At 47.6% G+C, this 19,693-nt stretch overlaps 1 protein-coding gene across 1 annotated transcript; it reads right to left on the reverse strand.

Annotated features, from left to right (window-relative positions):
• Positions 1 to 7,131: 7,131 nt before the first annotated feature.
• On the reverse strand, positions 7,132 to 12,465 carry LAG3 (lymphocyte activating 3). The gene is made up of 8 exons (XM_008499128.2): positions 12,378 to 12,465; positions 12,035 to 12,206; positions 11,649 to 11,875; positions 11,147 to 11,404; positions 10,675 to 10,968; positions 10,050 to 10,340; positions 9,662 to 9,777; positions 7,132 to 7,242 (listed from the first exon to the last, which is right to left on the reverse strand). Exons 1-8 carry the CDS (start codon positions 12,430 to 12,432, stop codon positions 7,132 to 7,134), a joined length of 1,524 nt encoding a protein of 507 aa, XP_008497350.1. The 5' UTR covers positions 12,433 to 12,465.
• Between the last annotated feature and the right edge of the window lie 7,228 nt (positions 12,466 to 19,693).

Below are 19,693 nucleotides of genomic sequence, written 5' to 3' on the forward strand. Positions count from 1 at the left end.
AAAAACCACGAGTGGGAACAGGAGAGACGCTCAGTTTAGATGAGGCAATCCCTGCTCTACTGCTGTAAGCTTTGTCTGCCATGATTGTGAAACACGGGGGAGCGTAAAGAAGAAGCCTGTGAATTGATTTGAGGCTTATGTGCACCAGGGACTTAAGAGGACCGCTCAGTTTATAGCAGAGAATGCTAAGTAGTAGCCTGGGCTCAACCTCAGAGGAATATCTGAGGTGGCTGATGAAGGCTGAGTAGGGTACGTCACCTGAAAGTTGAAAAATCCGATCAGAAATGCAGCTCCTATTTTCAGCAGTGCCGTGCAGCAGCCCATGAAAGGGGAAGGCAAGTGTCCTTAAACTGAAAGGATCCCTCTTTCTCCAAGAAACCCTACTCACTCAGCCCTGAGTATGTGGATCATGCTGCACTGGCAGCCGGTGCTGGGCAGGGAGCCAGTCAGCCTGCATTAGCAGAACAGACCCCTCTGGTCTCAGCTTATACAGATGCAAGCAGACATCCCTAGTTAGCTAGGGACCAGCATCTTAGTTTTCAGCCTTTTTTTAGAATAAATTTCCCCTTCCTGGAGGGCATATCGAGAAGGTGATAGCAAGTGGCAGATGGTGGAGAGCTGCTCCCCAGTGCATTTCCAACCCTGGGGGATATATGGTCACCAATAACAGGCTCTCATACTGTTAGTTTTTCCCTCTGCATGGGTTTAAATGATCTGTGAGGTCCCCGGACTCTGACAGGTTGAGCTTTCTGTAGGTGCCTTTTTTTTTTTGCCCCTCTCAGGGAAAAATCCAGGGACACAAACACTTCTTGATTAAAATTAAAAAGCCTCAGAGAACTGCACAGCCAGAAATGTTACTGAGTCAAAGCTTCAAGATGCTTTTAGATCAGACCTTTAAGTGGGACAAAAAAAATCCATCTGTACCAAAACAGCAGCTCTTGTGGAATAGCATAAAGCCAGTTGGGCTCTTTTCTCAGAGAAAGAAAGAGAGAAAAGAGAGAAAGAGAGACAAAAAGAGAGAAAGAAAGAGAGACAAAAAGGGAGAAAGAGAGAAAGAAAGAGAGAAAGAAAGAGAGAAAGAAAGAGAGAAAGAAAGAAAGAAAGAAAGAAAGAAAGAAAGAAAGAAAGAAAGAAAGAAAGAAAGAAAGAAAGAAAGAAAGAAAGTTTCCTTACCTCTTTTTCTTGTTGTCTTCCTCTGTGCTTCTGTCTCCTTGAGTTTGTCACCTGCTGTAATTGATCTCACCCAACTACATCTGAAATAAAAGAAGAATGAAGCTGATGTTCAGACAGCAGCTCAACAGACGTTGCCCTTGATGCCTCCTCCTCTCCATCTGGAGAGTCAGCAAGGTCTTGCTGCCAGTTCCTGTTCCGCTGACATCTGCCAACTTCTTTAGGTAGATGGTGATTTTCCAAAAGCACGTGATTTCATCTCTGGGTGTGTACAGCAATGGAGACCATAACAGAAGGCAATGTATTGCAGTGCATGGGAAAATGTGTGTGTAAAACAGAGAGAAACTATTGGCCATGGCTGATGGGAGGCCATGACAGGGCTGAAACTTAAATGTGAATGGTTGGAAACTGATTCTGCTCTACAGACAAAGAACACTAGCAAATTAATGTGTTAGCTGAGCAGATCCAGACCCAGCCCAGCACAGCAAGGGGAGAAGATAAAATGAACAAAACAAGATTCATGGGTCAAGATAAGTTTCCCTTCTTTGTAGGGTGGATGAGGGGGCTTTTGTGGTTTTCCACCTACATATGGTGTCTCTCTCTGAATTGCGGCCTCAGCCAAGATGGTGGAAACCCACTGAGATTTATTTTATCTCCGTGTCACATACTCTTCATCTGGCAGTGACTTGCCCCTTTGTTTGGAGAGTGGGGATGCAACACATCACCAGGCTTTGGAAGAGCAGGGACAGATAAACACATAGAGGAGCAGGGACAGACAGATGCAACACAGAGGCTCATCATGGGCCACCAGGTGTGAAAGGAACAGCACAGATCAGGCCCTGAGCACAGAATCTGGACCACTGGTTGTGACTGGAGAAAGGTGAAGCTGTCTCATCCAGGGAAAGAACCACATGTGCGAGACTTGAACTTCCAGTGGGACATTGGCTATGGGATGGGAGGGGATGAGTATCCGCTTAGTATCCAGAGCCTGTGAAAACCCTGTTCTGCAAAAAGCTTTCATCCGAGAGCCTGCTGCATCACATCAGTATCTCCAAAACACTCTTGTGTCTGCAAATAGAAATGACCCTTCTGCTTGAGCTTGTAAGACCCTGTCAACTTGGAGCTTGGAGCTCTGGGGCATTGATGACTCAGTTCACACTGATTCTGGCTTGTATGTTTTCTCCTCAGTATGCTGTAATGCAGAAACATTGGCATGTTTTTAAACAGTTGGTTTATGTCACTGCAAGTAACTACCAGAAGGAGCATTCCCTGAGGGGGTAAAGTTTCCAAGATACACTTGAACTTGCTGCAGGGTTGCAAGGAGAAGCAGGGCTGTGGGTCTGAGGTGACAAAGCTTCGTGCTTGGCCCACACACAGAATCATTCTCACTCCAGGGGGTGATTCGGGAGGCAGCCTCATCCCTCAGAGCTGCTACAGCTGTGTGGTGAACAGGTACCTCTGGGACCGAGGGTCACAGTGTGTGGTGAGGGGTTTGTATCGCTTTCATCCAAGCATCTCAAAGTGCTTTGCAAGCATTAATTAAACATCAGAGTCCAGGACGGATGAATAATATTAACCAGACAGTCTCTCTCCTGAATGTAGTATTTCTCATAAATATTTAGCTGGTTTTTAAATTCCACACGAGGCACGTTCTCACCTTGCTGGGACAGTTTCTGTATTGCACCCGAGGGGGAAGTGAGGCTTACCCAGCATGGCACACCGACCCTGCAGCAGACTGAGCAGGACAGTCTCAGCACTACTACACACCCCTTCCCCCTAGGCAAGTCTTCCTGGTTTTCTCCCCTGCAGAGAGACTTCCCACCCACCCTGCTCTCACTGGCTTTCTTTGCTCTAATCCCATCACCAGTAATATTTTTGCAGGCTGATGTTGGAAAGTAACAGATTCTTAGAGACAGGAGGCTCCCAGGCTATGCTGGGAGGGAGGTCACAGTCTGCAGGGACATGAAGTCTCTCCAAGGAAGAGCAAAAAAGGGACAAATGGATCTCAGAAATCAGATGTTGAGAGGACCTTTTATTGACTCCAGTGGAAATCCAAGAAGCCTCCAGAGGTAGTCTCCTGAAAATGAAGTTGCCTGTATGCCACTGAGGGCTGGGAGTGTGCCCATGAACTCTGATGTGTAAAGGATACCCAAATGCATCAAAAAATTAGTGATTCCTCAGTAGTGTTGGACAGAAAGAAGGCCAGGTGTTACACATCATGAAAGCTGTATCTTCTGGTGCTTGAATGTCAGCAGCTTCAAAGGCCAGGAGCTTTCTCTTTGAGGGGCCCCAGCACAGCTATGTAACTCAGAAAGGAGGAAGGCTCCCAGGTTGTGCTGGGGAGAGGTTCCTCTCTGCAGGTGCTCAGAGGCTCCTTGTAGAAGTTTAAATTGGGAAAAGAAGCTCTTTAAGCAGATACCATAATGGTTCATTTGCTGATCAAATTCTGAAAAATCAGGAAACCTTCAGAGACGTTCTTCATGAACAAGGGGTCCATTGTATTTTGGCAGGAGGTGTGAGGTCTGATGTGCCGGGAAGTCAAAGACTGATCAGAGACACTGGAAGGACAGATGGTTCAAGAATCACCAACTGGAAAACTGTGTCAGCAAAACTGACAGGAGCTAAAGTGAGTCTAACCAAAACGAAGACAAAATTAAAGGTGTGACTGAAATGCAGCAGGCAGGAGAGAGGTGTCTGGGGGAGTTTTTAAGGACCTGCACGGGATGGATATTTCTTACTATTTTGCTATTATTCACCTTGGCAAAAGGAAGAGGGAGAAGTTGGTGACAGTATTTGTTATGATGCACAGCTGGGAGGGTGAGGGCTTCCAGAGAGGGTCTGGAACATCACACTGGAAGCAGCTTCAGGCTTGGAACACTGAAATGGGGTGCAATTCAATAGCACGAGCACCGAGGTCTTGCTTCCGGGCATTAATTCTAAAAAATTTTGCTGTAGGTTCTCGACCTGAAAAAGCAAAGGGTGAGCAGGATATGGGAGCTGAGTCACGGGTATTCACAGCACAAGAGGAACAAATGGTGGCTGTGCCCGAGAATGCCGACACGGGTGGGCGGGAAGTCCCCGTCGCGCGGGGACACTAGATGGCGGCACCAGCCCGAGACAAGAGGTGGGAGGGGCGATGCCGGGGGGGAACCAAGGGCTGTCGCCCCCCGGAACCGTCCTGGGTGGGTGAGACACGCGTGATGGATTTCTTGTGTTTTTCTCAACCATTCGATTTCTGGTACATTGAAAATATTTATCTGATTTTTGCACCTGTAGCGGTATCCTTGTGGAAAAGCATCAGGTCTCTTTTCTTCATATGACATTTGCTATATTTGCTGTTCCTGCTTTTTGACTCTACCTGGCACAGATTTCCACAGTCGTTTGCTTTATTGTACAGATTCTTGGTCCCTTAGCTTCAGCTGTACTGGTTTTCCTTGTGCCATCTCAATTCCCCCAGTGTTAAGAAATATTTTCCTAGTTTCTAGTGTTGTGGTGATCTATTCTTTATCCTGCAGCACTCAGGAAGCAAAGCTTCCTGTGGCAATAGGCAGTTATTTCTGCATTGGTGGCAGATGGGTTTTGAGCATTTTTCATTGAGGTCTATCAAATAAAACAGCTCCATGAATGCTCTTGTCATTTTTGGTCCCTCTATCTTGTCGGTAATGCTCAGCTGCATAAAGTGCCCTGCTGGTTACCAAAGCAAGATTGCAATATCTGTGAAGCTTCAGATACCATTCTCAGCTGGTGTCACTGGTATTTATTTACAGCCATGTCTGAGGCTTCATAGCCTTTGTAAATGGTGTCACCATGACCTATGCAGATTTTATGCATTTCAGCCACCATTGTCCTCTCTATTACAAATAAAGTAGTTTCTGGACCTGGTAGAGGTATTACAATGATTGTGGAAAGTGCCTGCCCCAGACCCAGGTCTTGCAATGTAACCGTGCATAATTGCATGAATGCCTCTGGTAAAACTGGCTCCAGGTATCATCAGTTCTTAGTGAAAAGTCACAAGGCAAGAGTACCAGTATTGCACTAAATAATCCAGTGCTCAGCTTGGTTTTGCATCTTGAAACAGCTTGCACCTTCTCCTTGCCCCGTTGGAGCTGCAGGGACAAAGAGGGCAGTGGATCAACCCTGCATGAGGTGAGTGGGACAGCTCTGCTGTGTGTCTGAGACTGGCCCGGGGGTGGGAAGAGAGGAGAAGCATTAAACTGTTGTCATCAGAGGCAGCAGAGAGGCCCAAAAGTATCTGAATGAAGATATGAGTTACCAGTGCTCAAGGAGGTAATCAGCAAGAAGGCCGAGTATGTAGATGTCATGAAAGTACTTAAATTTGTCAGATGAGAGAATGACAAGAGCTTTGGAGGCACAGAATGAAGCTGTGCTCATCAGCAACAGGAAGGCAAATGAAATCCAGCATCACTGTTCTCAAAGTCACGTAGCTGGAGGGCAAATGTAAACTGCATGAATACTTCTGGGCTTTGACTTCCTGTAACTGTGCCAGGTCAGGCAAGAGCACAGAGCATCATGACAGGCATTTCACTGAGGTCCCAGTGAATAGCTCATTACAAGTTCAGTGCTGTTTGCTGGTGAACAACAGTCAGCAGAGCAGATGAGATGTCAGGAGCCATGAAGGGTAGGATGGAAGCAATGCAGAGAAATGCACCGCGCCTCCAGTGCTGCCTAAGCCAGTGCTGCTCCCCCACTGGGATGCTGCCTTTGCTTCCAGAACAAAGAATCCAAGGACAGTTGACTACATGTAGAGACTGACCTGAGCAAACTGTCAGGGAGAAAGTCCCAAAAATCTGGGATTTGTGCCTAAAGGGCAATGAGTCAGGAGGGGATGGGAAAATAAGAAAAAAAATCATGTGATGAAAGGACATAGAATGTAGATGTAGAAAAGAATGACTTGCTGAGAGATGATATATTGAGAATTCCTCTTCCAGAATTTGTGACAGAAGAAAACAGATGATGGAAATGGAAAACTTTTATTTAAAAACTGATAAAGAGAAACCATTTTCACACAATGAATAAGTCCTAGCAGACTCACCATCACATTAGTAAGTACATCCTTAGCTGGAGGAGAGTGACAGAGAACCCTAACATCAATGTGAGAAAATGTGAAAACTGTGAGAAAGAATAAATGAATGAAGAAACAGAAACAGCTGAACAAGGGCGGGGGGGGGAAGCAAAATGGAGATACTGAACCTGTGTTTTTTTCTTACCGAGTAGCATTTAATTTCCCCTTTCCCACCACCAAAATGTCAGAAACAAACAGATAATTTCAGTAAAACAGAACTGAAAGAGAAAGAAAAGGTAGCAAAATCCTTAGTAGCTGCTTCACACAGGCAGAAGTTCCTGGCACTGCCAATAGGCATGATCCTCCAGAAGCACACACAGGGACCAGCTTTTTTTTTTTTTTTTTTTTTTTTTGTCAGACAGATTTATTTTAGGTTTTGCTCAAAATGGACATTTGCTCAAAATGGACAACATCTGCAGGCCTCTGAGGGGTCCCTTCTGGCACTGAATAAGCACAAGAGCAAGACAGTGTGAGGAGAGGGAGAAGAAACTGGGCAGGGGGGCAGAAAACACTCTTGGGCTGCAGGGAAGCTGGGTTCCAGCCATCTCCTGCATTGAAGTGTCCTGCCAGTGAAAGGCTGAGAGAGAGGTCATGCAGGAGGGGCAAAGGTTGGGAGAGAGAAGTGGCCCTGAAGCAGACAATATCTAGTGGCTCAAATAGCCCCAAAGAGGCTGTGCTGCCTGCCACTTCACTGCAGCAGAGAGTCTCATCTTGCCCTGGTACTCAGCTTCCAGCCCATCTGCAGGTACAGAGCTCCCATGGCTTCCTGCTGTGTTCATCCCATCCCCAGACCCTCCTGAGAGGCCTGCATGGTGCCCATCTCTCTACAGTCTGGCACACAGAGGTTCATCCCTCCATGCAGACTGACCCTGCTCCTGTCAGCACTCAGTTTGCTGGGTCTTTTCTTTCTGGTTCTCCTCCATCTCCTTCTTCTTTGGCACAGTGATTGCAACCAATCCTTCAAGTGCTGGAAAGGCAGGAGATCGTGCCTGAAGGGAAGAAAGGGGCAACATCAGGCATAGAAGGAACACAGACTGGCACAAGTCTGTTTTTCTCCCTGCCATTGAAAATGTGGTCCTACTGCTTGCCATCATGAGGCTTCTATTCCCTCCTAGAGCCAGAGAAGAGCCCCAGGGTCCCACTCTCTGAGACATGCAGCTTCTTCTGTGGAAGATTGGCTCAGTACCATTCTCTGTGGTGTCACGGCCATAAGGAGTAACAAAGACAGGACACATTTAAGAAAGAGCAAAGAATGATCTGTTTAGGGGTCAGGCCATCATCAGGTCCAATGGTATGCCAGATGTTACAACACCTTTTCAGGGAGAATAATTAAAGGCATGAAGATACGTGAAAAATAAGGTAAAAAAAATTAAAGAACCGCTTTCACATCTTGCTTAAACAAATTACTTTCTAAACAACAGAAAAGAGATAAGACTCAGGACTCCTGATCATGGTAAAGTACTTGAAGACACACAAGTATTAATACAACTGAAAAGTTTAGGTTAGTTAAAAAAGAGAATGGGAAGTGTGATCCCAGATGAGAGGAAGGGACTGGGATTTTACTGGCAGGTTTCTGCCAGGCTGCAGAAAATTACAAACACAACTCTTCAAAGATCAGTTGTGGCACCATCATTAATGGCACAGAGAGTGTGAAAGTGCTTACAAGTTATGTAGCTGATAAAGATAAGGAGCTACAGTTGGAAGAAGCAGTCTGAAAGTATCACCTGAGACCCAGATATTTTAGGAGAATGGAGCAGTAAACTGAATGACAGGGTGAATGAAATGCAACAGCATCAGTCACACTTTGGTGGGCTAAGCAGATTGAAACAGGAATTCCTAATATATAGACAATAGCTCAGCAAAAATATTCCAGTGAGCATCCAGTGTTCAACCCATGCAAGAAGAGCAAATGTAATATCAGAGAAAGCCAGCAGAGAGAGGAAGAGAACAAGAGAAGAGTCAATCTCTTTACTCAAGGCACCTCATCTGCACTCTGACAAAGGATGAGCCCACCAGGGAGACTGTGCAGAAGAGAAGGGCAGGAGGACCATCTGTGAATAGAGGATATGTGCTACAGCAGAGGAGCTTTGTTAACTCAGCAAAGCAAGGCCATGGGGGAATATACAAATGCTCTGAGTCTGTAAATACCCTGTCTGGATTTAAGCTGTTTAAGGTAACAGAGATGGACACTCAGGTATCCTCTTTCCTGATAGCTGAGGCTTTACAGTTGTGCTGTCAAAGGTTATTTATCCACAGTTCTAGGACAGAAAGGGTGGTTCTGCTTTTCATCTCCTGGACATGTACAGTTTAGAGAGTTACCCAGAAACATAGACTTTTGCCCCAGATTATCCTTTACCATCAGTGCTGCTTAAGGACTTAAGATGAAGAATGAGACACAAGTGGTACCCACAGCTGTTCTTTCCAAACGCCCCTCTTGCTGCCTGTCTTCAGTCTCACTAGAATTTGCTAAGAAACTGCATGAATGCTGTCACACATCCTTTATCTTCAGCTCAAGACAGGTGCAAGTCACTCATCTCCTTAGCCAGGGCAAGCTCTCCCAACCTGAGATCACTCTGAGCTCCCAGCCCCTTCTGCACTGAAAGAGGATATTCACTGTGGGCCCTTTCCAAGAAGCTAAGTAGAAGCCAACTACATCACAGCTATTCATGAAAGGTGTGCCTTCACAGCAAAGGGAAACTTCAAAAGAAGAATTTGCTATTAAAATAATTTCCAGAGAAACGGTTTGAAAGCTGCAGAGAAATGGTTTGACTTGGTTGAACAGTTTTTTCCAGTGGTATGCTGGGGAGTGATCAGTCCTAACCTGGTCTTTTGGGATGATAAAGGTAAGGCAGAGTTTTCAGAAGATGAGATACTGGAACAAGCTGAGCAAACATAAGGCAGTAAGTTGTCAGAAGCAGACAGCTGAAGTATGAGGGCTGATCCAGCAACAACAGATCTGCATTGAGATACGCATCTGGGGACCAGCAGGCATTTAGATGGAGCAGGAGTCTGTTACATCAAACCATCCAGGTAAGGAATAAAAGAGAGGACACCTACAAAAGCCTGGAAATTAACGTCCCTGTATTACAGCATGGCTCGATCTCTGGGAGAATAAACAAGAAGCTTTTCAAGGCTGTGCTGTGATTGTCTCCTGGGAGGGTTTACTCCTTCTCTGAAGTATCTGACCTGCCCCCAAATGAATGCCGTGGTTAGCCAGACCTGCCAATTCCCAGGATACAGCTTTCACTGTGTGTCCATGACATCCTCAGCAGGCTATCTGAGCCCCATTCTTCTTCTGGCTGCTGTGTCTCTGAGGCATGCCACTGCTCTCTCTAGGGTATCCAGGGAAGGCCAAATAAGGGACAATGTACAGGGAAACTAACAGAAATGGGGTGTACAGACACTTACCCTTCTTTGTAGGGCCAGAGCCAGAACACAGACCATGAGCAAGAGGAAGAGAGTGAGTGTGAGCCCAAAAATAACCTGCCCACTGAAGATGATGGGAGGGCTGGAGACCTGGGCACCTGTGAGGAGAAACCACAATTGGAAAGAAGATAAAAGTTGATTTTGCACTGGGGCAAGGCTGGGACTGCACAAAGAGAGGCAAACTGAAACGGGATGCAAGGGAGAGGAAGAAGAAGGAGGAGGAACTGATGAAAGCTAAGACAGGATGACTACAAGATCCAAGCAGTCAAAGGGGAGAAGGAAAAGGGGTGAGGCTGAGAAAGGAAAGGACACCAGGGAATAAGATAGGGCAAAAGGAAGGAAACAGTTATAGGTCCACAGGACACAGTACCCATGATCTGCAGACCATACTCCACTGCTCCCAGTCTGCCTTCTGGGCCGTATACACTGCATTCCCATGTGCCCATATCTTTTTGTGACACTCGGGGTATTTCCAAGGTTGGGCTCATCTGGGGCCTGTGGCCCTGCAGGTTGTGGGAAGTGACTGCAGTCAACTTGCTGTCAGCAGAGGCTGAGTGGAGATGCCTCCACTGGAAACGTTCATGTCCCCAGAGGTGTGTGAGGCTGCAGATGAGCAGCAAGCGGGACCCCTCAGAAACTGGTCCTTGGATGCTCGGGGTGACTGCAGAAAAAGGAAAGAACTACCCTCAGGAAAGACTACAGGCAGGTCCCCATCCCACCTTCTTCTAATACACCCCTCCTTCATTACTTCCTCTAGTTTGTTTTGTTTATCTTCTTCAGGCTGCAAGAAGAATAACCAAGTTACTTGGGAACACCCCTCCTTTCAGCAGAGTCCAGTGCAGTGCAGTGCCCTGAATAGACACCTTGTTTCCCACTCTGGGTTGAGAACATATGAGCTGTAGCAACCCACTCTCACTGCACTGATGTGAAGGGAGCTTTACTGAAAGCAAAGTGATCCCCAGAGGTGTGATGCACCTCTGTGTCTCTCCTCTCACCTGTAACCACTGCCAGAGTCACGACCCTGCTGATTGTCTTGCTGCCAACAGAGATGGTGCAGTGATACTGCCCCGCATCACCTGGCCCCACTGCAGGGAGATGATGGGGGAAGCTTCTGCTGCTCAGATTCTGTGAGATTCCCCAGACTTGCAAGTGACCTCCTGCCAGGTGGCTCCAGTGGGCTCTCACTGTGTTGATCCCAAAGGCACTGGGAAAGTAGTTCAGGGTGCATGGTAGATCAGCTGCAGAGCCAGATGCAGCATAGACCACACTGTTGGTTGGGCCGTCAAAACCTGAGAGAGAGAGAGGACAATTTGAGATGACAACTGAAAAGAACTCTGCAGAGAGTTGGCTGGCCTAGGAAGTGATGGGAGAGTAGGAGCTGGGAATCTGGAGCCTCTGGGGCTGGGCAGTCACATCAAAGGGAGCAACTTGGAGATGCTGGAGTAGCAACACCGAAGAAGAGCTCACCTAGAATTTGCAGGTTGTATGTGGCAGAAACAATCACATTATCAGAGTATCTGAGCTGGCAGCGCCAGGAGCCCTCATCACTCATGGCTGCACGGAGGATGGACAGAGCCCCATTCAAGGAGAAGAAGGTCCCAGAGGTGGGCATCAGGTGCCCGTTGTGGAACCAGCGTGTCTCCACAAGGCTGACCTGATGACTTGAGTTGCAGCTCAACAAGAGTGGCTCGTTCTCTACCACAGGGCTGGGTGGGCTGAGAGTTACTACAAGAAAAAGAAAGAGTGGGAGGAAGGTGAAGCTAAGATCATGGAGGGAAATATCCCTTCATTCCCCTTCTGCCCTAGCCTTGTCCCTCAGGCAGTCCTCTCCCCAGGGCTGAGAGCAGACAGCAGGAAGCTGGGCATTTTGGGGGGCTGCTGCTTGTACACAGAATCTCCATCCTGTTCCATTCTTACCACCTCCCCAGAGCTAAAATCAACATTCTTCAAGGTCTCTGTCTGCTCCTACCTGTGATTACCCCCAGCTCCACCTGGCAGCTCTGGACCCCTGTGTTGTATGTGACCTGGGCTTCATACAGCCCGGCATCCTCGCTCCGGACAGGATCGATTTGCAAGGAGAAATTTCCATCCCGTAAAGCAGAGTCCTGGACTGACACCCGGGGCCTCATGGGCAGCGCTGTCTTCCGGAGGCCCGAGTACCCCACCTCCAACACCATGTGTGGTTCCTGGTGGGTGCTGCGAGAGGGACAAGTCAGCAGCTTGTGCCAGAGGCACAAAGGTGAGATCAAGGGTGGGAGGGGAGCAGGAAGAAGGGAGTGTGGGGAAGGAAAAAGGGGGCTCAAAATGTCTCCCACCCCCCCCAAGGATGCAAGTCTCTCCTGTACCCTGGAGTACCTTCCCCCATGCCGCTTCCATTGCACGGATGTCTTGTCAGGCAGACGTTTCCAGCTCTTCCACATCTTCCTGGGGCCCAGGTAGCAAGGCAGCACAGCTGAACTCCCTGCTGTGGCCCACACTTTCTTCTGCCTGCTTTTATCCTCTGCTGCTCCAGAGACTATATGGCCATCTGCAGTAAGATGGAGGGCTGAGGAAAGGGTGGGACTCATGGAGCAACAAGCAATATCTGATCATCTTTGGTGGCATCTGAAGGGCACAAATTTTGCCTTCCAGACCTGTAACACTCAGACTCAGCTCAACAAGCTCCTCTACCCTCCCTAATAAGTTCAGCTCCTCTTACCATTGAAAGCCAGCAGAGTAAAAGTGAGGAAGAGCACCAGGGACACTGGCCTCATGGTGACATCCAGGGGAGGCGAGAGGCTGCTTCTTTCCACTTGGGTCCGTGCTTGATCAGGTCAGAAGCTTGAAGAGATCAGTAAAAATGAAGCATGGGCAATGAAGATGTTAAGGTGGGTAGATGAACCAAGGAGAGGGTCAGGTCGACATGCTTGCTGTCATGCTGTCTCTCTGATCAAAGCATTTCCCAGGGTGTCCTTATATTGCAGGTGGGCAGCTAATTTCCTCATATCACTAAGGAGATGCGTCACGACCAAGAAATAAGTGTCAGTCTGGGGCACGTGAAGGCAGGGCTGAAGCCAGTGAGAGAGAGGAGGGAGGGACCAGAGACACAGCTCTATGCATCTCTCAGTGGAAATTCTTTGGGTCGCTGTTGTTTTTCTTATGAATTTCGCTTCTACATAGACAGTGGAAAAAGTGTAGAAGACACTTCCCAGCAAGTGCCCTTCATGTTTTTCTTTCATCTCTTACCTTTTTTGGTTTGATGTTTCCGCCTCTTGCAGCTTCTTTCTAATTGTTTCAGGGCTTTTGAGAACATGTTGGTCTTTTTTCTGATGTTCTTTGTGGTTGTTAGGCCTTTGCTGTTGGTTTGTTTGGGTTTTTTTTCCCCATCTTTAATCATTTACATGTGCTGACTTTGCCTTTGTCACACAGGCCATTTCACAGTAAACATGAGGAAAGGGTCTATGGTGAGCTCCAGACAGGGCACACATGAACCACCAGTCCAGAGTCCAGGGGCAACATGAGAGAAAGCTGAGGTGGTCTGAGGAGGCAGAGAGGAGCAGCCAGGAAAAGCAACCAGCATGGAGAAGAGAGGCTTCATGCCTTTGACACTATGAGGGACGTGAGGAAGAGACTCTCTTCTTCCAGCAGCGCTGAGGAAAACTTATCTAAGCTCGTGCACTGGTGGGGCTCAACTCAGCTCCTGTGTAGCTGCTGAACTCTGCATGGAGTAATACATTTCCATCTGTGTGCCTCATCCTGGGGACCCTTTTGCCTCAGAGAGCCCCCATTGTTGTGACTCACACTTTCCAGCAGCCTACTGACTTTCCTATCCTTTCACACCTCATCAACTCTTCATGATGGGTGTCAGACACCTGAGCCCCTCACCAGCTCATGCCCCAAGGGCTGGGGCTTTTCCTGGAGGCAAGAGAAGGGAGATGATGCAGAGAGGCCACTTCTTCATTGTGAAAGAATCCTTGCTCACTCCTTAGTCTTCCTCAGCTGGGTGATGAAGGTAAAGGATAAAAGAGAGCAAGTGCCTTCCTTCAGCAGCTCCCTGTTGTGGTCATGGCTCTCGTCTCTTATCACACATGGCTCTTGAGTCTCTTGGGGAGTGGGATCAGTGTAAGAGAACCTGGTTAAGCCATGTGCACCTTGATGTCACCTTGGTACTGCTTTCGTGGTGAGTCTTCGTGCCCTCTGTCTTATACAGTCCAAGGGATCACATAAGAGGTAAAGAGAGGAGATAGGATAGAGGAGAACCTGCAGTGGTTGGCAAGAGGTGTTTTTTCCTCCTGTTCAAGAAAATCAGTTTGTTATGCCCTGTCCAAGCAGAAAGCGTTTACCTCTCTTTCCTCTGAATCAGCAGTGAAAGAATGGTGTGAGTGTGTGGGTGAAGACCAGAGAGAGAGAGAGAAGGGAGATATAACTGTGGTAGGGAGATATGTACTGTTCCATCACTCAGCCCCATCTGCTCTCTCTCCCCTGCCTTTCCCCAGAGGACACCGAGACCACTGCTGTCCCATCTATCATGATCAGCCCTGCACTCTCAGCTTTGGTGCCCTGGCACTGCTTCCATCTTTTTCCCCAAACCACCCTTACTGTGTCCGTGCCCTAGGAAATGCTGCTTTCTTGTAAGGACCAGCAAAGGACAGAGACTTATTCTCACTTCCCAAGGGGCAGTCATGAGGGCCTAATGGAGAGCCCAGGAAAGTGACAGGAGCTGCCTGGGTCTAGGGAGTGTTTGGGGCCAATGGATCATTATGCTGAGTGAGCATGTCATGAAATGAAGGTTTTGGAGGCACTGTTTTACTCAGCACCAGGCTATCTTTAGCAAAGACACCTATGACGTCTCTCTCCAATGACCCATTTTAAAAGCTGACTCCCTTGAATGGCATTTTCGTCATCTCCCAGAACAGGACCCTGATGCAGAAATAACAGTGACCGGAGCAAGAGCAGTGTGCGGGAAACTTCTCAGAACCTCTTGTGTGGGTCACCTGGGCAGAGGTGCTGACAGAGATCTGTTGGACTCTAGCAGAGCCATGAGGAATGAGAAGCAGATGGCAAAAGGAGCAGTCCAGGACAAGGATACAGAATTATCCATGACATTAGTTAGCTTCAGTAAGGTTCCTGACTTACCCACAGCAGTCACCTTGCACACAGCCTTAATAGATTACTTTCCTTCTCTCTCTCAGCACGTCTTATAGGTGCAAAATACACTAAACAAGAAAAACAGGAGTAGAAAGCACTATTTTGCAGTATTGAGTAAGTCTTGCTGAAGGAGTTTTCCATTGTGTTTCCAGATTTCTGTGACACGATGTTTTTCTCTGAGAGATTCCACTCATGCTTTGGTATTTGCAGCATCAAGTCTGAAGCTAGACATAATCTTCTGATTAGTGCAGACTTTTTGAGGTGCTCTATAATTAATTTTCAAGCTTCAGCTGAACTGAGAAACCGCACTGTGACTTGAAGACTGGGTTATTAGCCATGCAACTTGAGGTCAGCCAGTCTGAGTGTTCCTGAAATTGACTGCTCAGTCAGAGGACCTCATGTAAAACATCCTGATTGCTGTTTGCCCAGAGCTAGAGCAAACATAAGCAACAAGAAGCTACTTACTAATTAGAGTTAATTAACAACTTTGTGGCACGGGACTGGGAAGAGAAAGCAGCCGCACTTGGGGAGGCAACAAGGAAGGTCTGGCAGGGGATGCAGTGTGAGCAAAGGCTGCTTGGCAGGTTAGTACTTGACAGGCACCTGTAAGGGCAATAGGATTTCCTGGGACTTCTGACACTGACAGGGAAGCTCAGGGAGATAAAAGAGATCTAAGCTGAGCTCCAAAAGAGAAGTAACAGAACTGCTCTTATCTGGGTGCTCAGGAAAGACGCACTGGTTCCTAAGTCAACACCTTGTGGCTGCAGAGAAGCCAAGCAGCAGAACCTTGAACCAGAAAAAGCCAGCATCTGCAGGTTGGCAAGGCTATGTGTGAGTTGCATGACATGGAAATGCATCAAAATATCATCCCTGAGGTAGAAGGATGCAAGTCAGTCTTCCAGCACAAAGTGCCATGATGGCTTCTGCCAAGGCACCAACTTGAGATTCATTCTGTCTATGAAATCACTCAGCTTCTCCAAGTCCAGGGTGAGTACCAAACAGGCTTCCTTTCTCACAAGAGGAAGTGATTGTTATGGACTTCTGTTCCTCTGCCATGCCTGAAAGCAACGTATTATCATCCCAGTGCCAGGGTATGCCAGGAATCAGAGAGCAGTCTTGGAGGAGGGACCCATTTATATGAGGTGACAGATTCCCAAGAGGGGTGGCAAGAAGAGGATTATCAAAAGAGAAAGTTCACATCTCTGTAGATATGGGCAAAACCGAAATGTGCCTCTGCAGAAGTGCTAGGAGAGGCAAGACTATCTGTCTGCCTGACATTTATCGAGAGGCTCATTTGAAAAGGTCGTTTTTAGAAGATTTGCTGGATGGGCAGTGCCTGGATCACCACAGGTCTCTGATGTGGAGCTGAGGAGGCTCTAGAAGTGGCCCGCTTCCCAGGATCCCATGGGAACACTTTTAGGAAAGCAAAGCTTTATAGTAGAGTCTTTGGACAAATCTGCAGCCTCTTTCTTTCCAGTTCTAAAAGGCAAGCAACCTTTGTATGACAGTCCTCAGCAGATAGCTGAATATCCCAGAGAAACCTGAATTAGAAAGCCGGGAACAACAGTCGGGGCACTGACTGAAACTGTGGGCTGCATTTCTGCTAAAAAAGCCCGGTTATTTAATCACCGAAGAGAATCTGCAGCATTCATGGCCATATTTGGCAGTTAGCATCTTGTATCTGGCCAGCATTAGCTGGAGAGAAGTGTGTAACTGCTCTCTTTTGCAGGGCCTCCAGATCCTTCCCAGGGATGAGATGGGATGCTGCAAGATTCTCTTTGGACACCCACAGTTGCCTGTGGAGATGGGGATGGGTATCAGTACCTTGGTCAATATCTAGTTGAAAGAGGTCTTTGATGCCACAGGCTGTCTTTGATGCTGCAGCCTCTGTGTTTTGCAGCAGAGAGGGTGAGGTGGATCAATTAAAATCCATGCAGCAAGCTAGGTCACATCTCATTGCAGTGTTCATGCCATGATTTTAAATCAGTAGGAAAATATACAATACCATACCAAAAAACCCAGGGCTGCAAGGAGTTTTTTCAAGAGCTAAGAAGTACCCAGGAGTCCAGTGTGTGCAGGGCTTGGGAGAAGGCTGCCAGCTATGAGGAGAAAGCTCTCAGTTACGGTGTCCTGAGACTGAGGTGAAAGAGCCTGGCACTGACCTGAAGTGCCACACATCACTGAGTGACTGGGGCAGCAGCAGAATGGTGATAAAAGATTGAGTTGAATCAGGTGTGGACTGAAAGGAGGTGAGGAGGGTTCTGATAGGAGCTGAACTTCGGCCTGAGAGTGGAGCTCCCAAAATTAGTCTGTTCTTCCAGGGGTAGCTAGAAAGAGTCCCATCTTCTTCAGGCTCCTTGGGCCCCAGAGGGCTGGAAGCTGCAGTGCCAGCAGTGGAGCTGAATGACAGAAAACTGCTGGACATCAGAAGTAATCCAGAAAGTGAGTGACCACAGGCAGAAATGACCAGAAAGAAACACCTCTGAAAGAGCTGTCAGCACCATGACTCATGGTAAGAGTGGTGTCAGGACAAGCTAGAAGGATGAGACTGGATACATAGTGAAACCAGGGCACCCATATTCCCCCACTGGATTAGACACAAGCACTTCCTTAGGTGTGGTTTCTCTGGTTTGCCAGTCTCTTGACAGTTTTGCAGGCAGAAATTCCTGAGAGCCCTTTTGGCCTGGGGGATCACCTGAAAAGATGTGGGTTGCGTCTGCAGGTGTGATACCTTCCAGCAGCTGACCTGGGGGAATATCAGTGGTGTACTGGGTGCCAAGCAAGAGACATGCTTATGGAGATATGTAAGATTCAGATCCCCATTTCTGCTGTAACTCTCAACTGGCAATTCTTTCCTTGAAGAAAAACTTGCAACAAAGGACAGGCCTCAAGCTTAAGGGGCTCAAATCCTCTCTATGTATTACTCTTGGCAGCAGCATGGGTCTTGGACACAGAAGAGGTGCCTTGGACATGTTTCAGATACTGGGGTATGAGCATCGCATGGGTCACAGGGGGGTCTGGCTCTAGGTTTAGTCACACATGTCTTGAGAAGCTGTGAAAAAGCAGCTGTGGTCTAAGACCTGGATGACACCAAGCTGACTGTTGTGGTCAACATGCCAGAGGGATGAGATGTCATCCAGAGATACCTGGACAAGCTGAAGAAGTGGGCCCATGTGGACCCCATGAGGCTCAATAAGACCAAATGCAAGGTCCTGCACCTGGGTAAGGTCAACCCCAGTTATCAACAGATGCTGGGGGATGATGTGATAGAGACCAGCCCTGTGGAAAGGGACATGGGGGTGCTGGTGGATGAAGAGCTGGAGATGAGCCAACAATGTGCACTTGCACCCCAGAGGGCCAATCACATCCTGAGTAGCATCGAAAGAAGCATGGCCAGCAGATCAAGAGAGATGATTCTGCTCCTTTGCTCTGGTGAGTCCTCACCTGGAGTACCGTGTCCAGTTCTGAAGCCCTCAACACAAGGGCAAGGATCTGTCAAAGCGGGTCCAGAGGAGGGCCACAAAAATGATACAAAGGTTGGAGCACTGCTCCTACAAAGGCAGGCTGAAGTTGGGGTTGTTCAGTCTGGAGAAGAGAAGGCTCCAGGGAGACCTTAAAGTGGCCTTCCAGTATCTGACCAAGGCCTGCAAGAAAGCTGTGGAGGGAGTGTTTATAAGGGCATGTAGTGATAGGATTAGGGGCAATGGTCTTAAACTAGATCAAGGTGGATTTAGACTGGATGTTAGGAAGGAAGGTGGCAAAATGCTGGAACAGGTTGCCTGGGGAGGTGGTGGAGGCCCCATCCATGGAAAGATTCAGGGTCAGGCTTGATGGAGCTCTGAGTAACATGATCTAGTTAAAGATGTCCTTGCTCACTGCAGGGGGTTTGGACTAGATGACCTTTAAAAGTCCCTTTCAATCCAATGCACTCTATGATTTATGATTCCATGTGCTGTGTTTTCACACAGAACATAAGCCCATAGTTTATGTATACTGGAGCTCTGGAGATACAGAAAAATGCTTATCAAGTAAAGAATATATTATTTCCCGCTTTGTGAGAAAGATAGATATAAAAAAAAAGAGTAGACAATAAGTAAAGGAGTATGCAATGCTATGAGAAATCTTTTGCAGAAGAATGCAATCCCTGGGAAGGTCCATGTGGACAATGGCACAGCAAGGAAGGGAACAGTAGTGCTGCAGAACACTCCTGAAGAGAATAGTCTCTGATTTGGGGATCTCACTTTGCTTTGAGCAAAAATTGCAAGGGAGGAAGGTGGTGTACTTTGAAAATGAAAAGGCTCATTGTAAATCAAAATGGGTTTATTTCATTATAGTTTAGTTTTCAGCTGGATCAGTTCTCTGATGCTCATCAGTGTTAACTGAGAGGCAGCAGGAGAGATGAAAGGGAAGAAGGGATTGCCCCTTTCTGCAACGCTATGAATGGATTAACATGACTGTGTGACAGACTGAAATTCAGAGTGTGGTGGCAGCTGAGCTGTTTTTTTCAATTTGTTCTCCGTTTGGCACTTCATGGCAAGTGGCAGCCTGCATCATTTTGTAAGGTAGTTTCTACTGCCCCGCTAGGAAAAAATGCAAAATCAAATAAACCCACTTGTTAGTCACAGCATAACAGGAGGATTCATGTGGAAAGAGACCTCTGGGGTCTCCATGCCACCCCTCTGGTCTCAGCAGTATGACTCTCAAACTAGACTGCAGTGCTCGGGGCTTAGCAAGAAGATGCCAAGAATCTCCAAGCCTGAACATTCTCCAGCTTCTATGAAAACTGCAAAACACTGCAAAAACTCCCTCACAGAAGAAGATTTCCCTTGTGTCCCATAGGAAGTTCGTCTGCTGCCAACTTTGCTCCTTGTCTTCTGCCCTTCCTCT

The sequence above is a fragment of the Calypte anna genome, chromosome 1, assembly GCF_003957555.1.
Source record: "Calypte anna isolate BGI_N300 chromosome 1, bCalAnn1_v1.p, whole genome shotgun sequence".
NCBI classification, from domain to species: Eukaryota; Metazoa; Chordata; class Aves; order Apodiformes; family Trochilidae; genus Calypte; species Calypte anna.

What these genes read in the sequence shown, in the direction of transcription:
- LAG3 (XM_008499128.2), bottom strand. Translation starts at nt 12,432, where the DNA reads ATGAGGCCAGTGTCCCTGGTGCTCTTCCTCACTTTTACTCTGCTGGCT. An exon ending in TGGAAGCGGCATGGGGGAAG is followed by an intron (nt 11,876 to 12,034) that starts GTACTCCAGGGT and finishes TCCCTCTCGCAG; the next exon opens with CACCCACCAGGAACCACACA. An exon ending in CTCTGGCCCTACAAAGAAGG is followed by an intron (nt 7,243 to 9,661) that starts GTAAGTGTCTGT and finishes TCTTCCCTTCAG; the next exon opens with GCACGATCTCCTGCCTTTCC.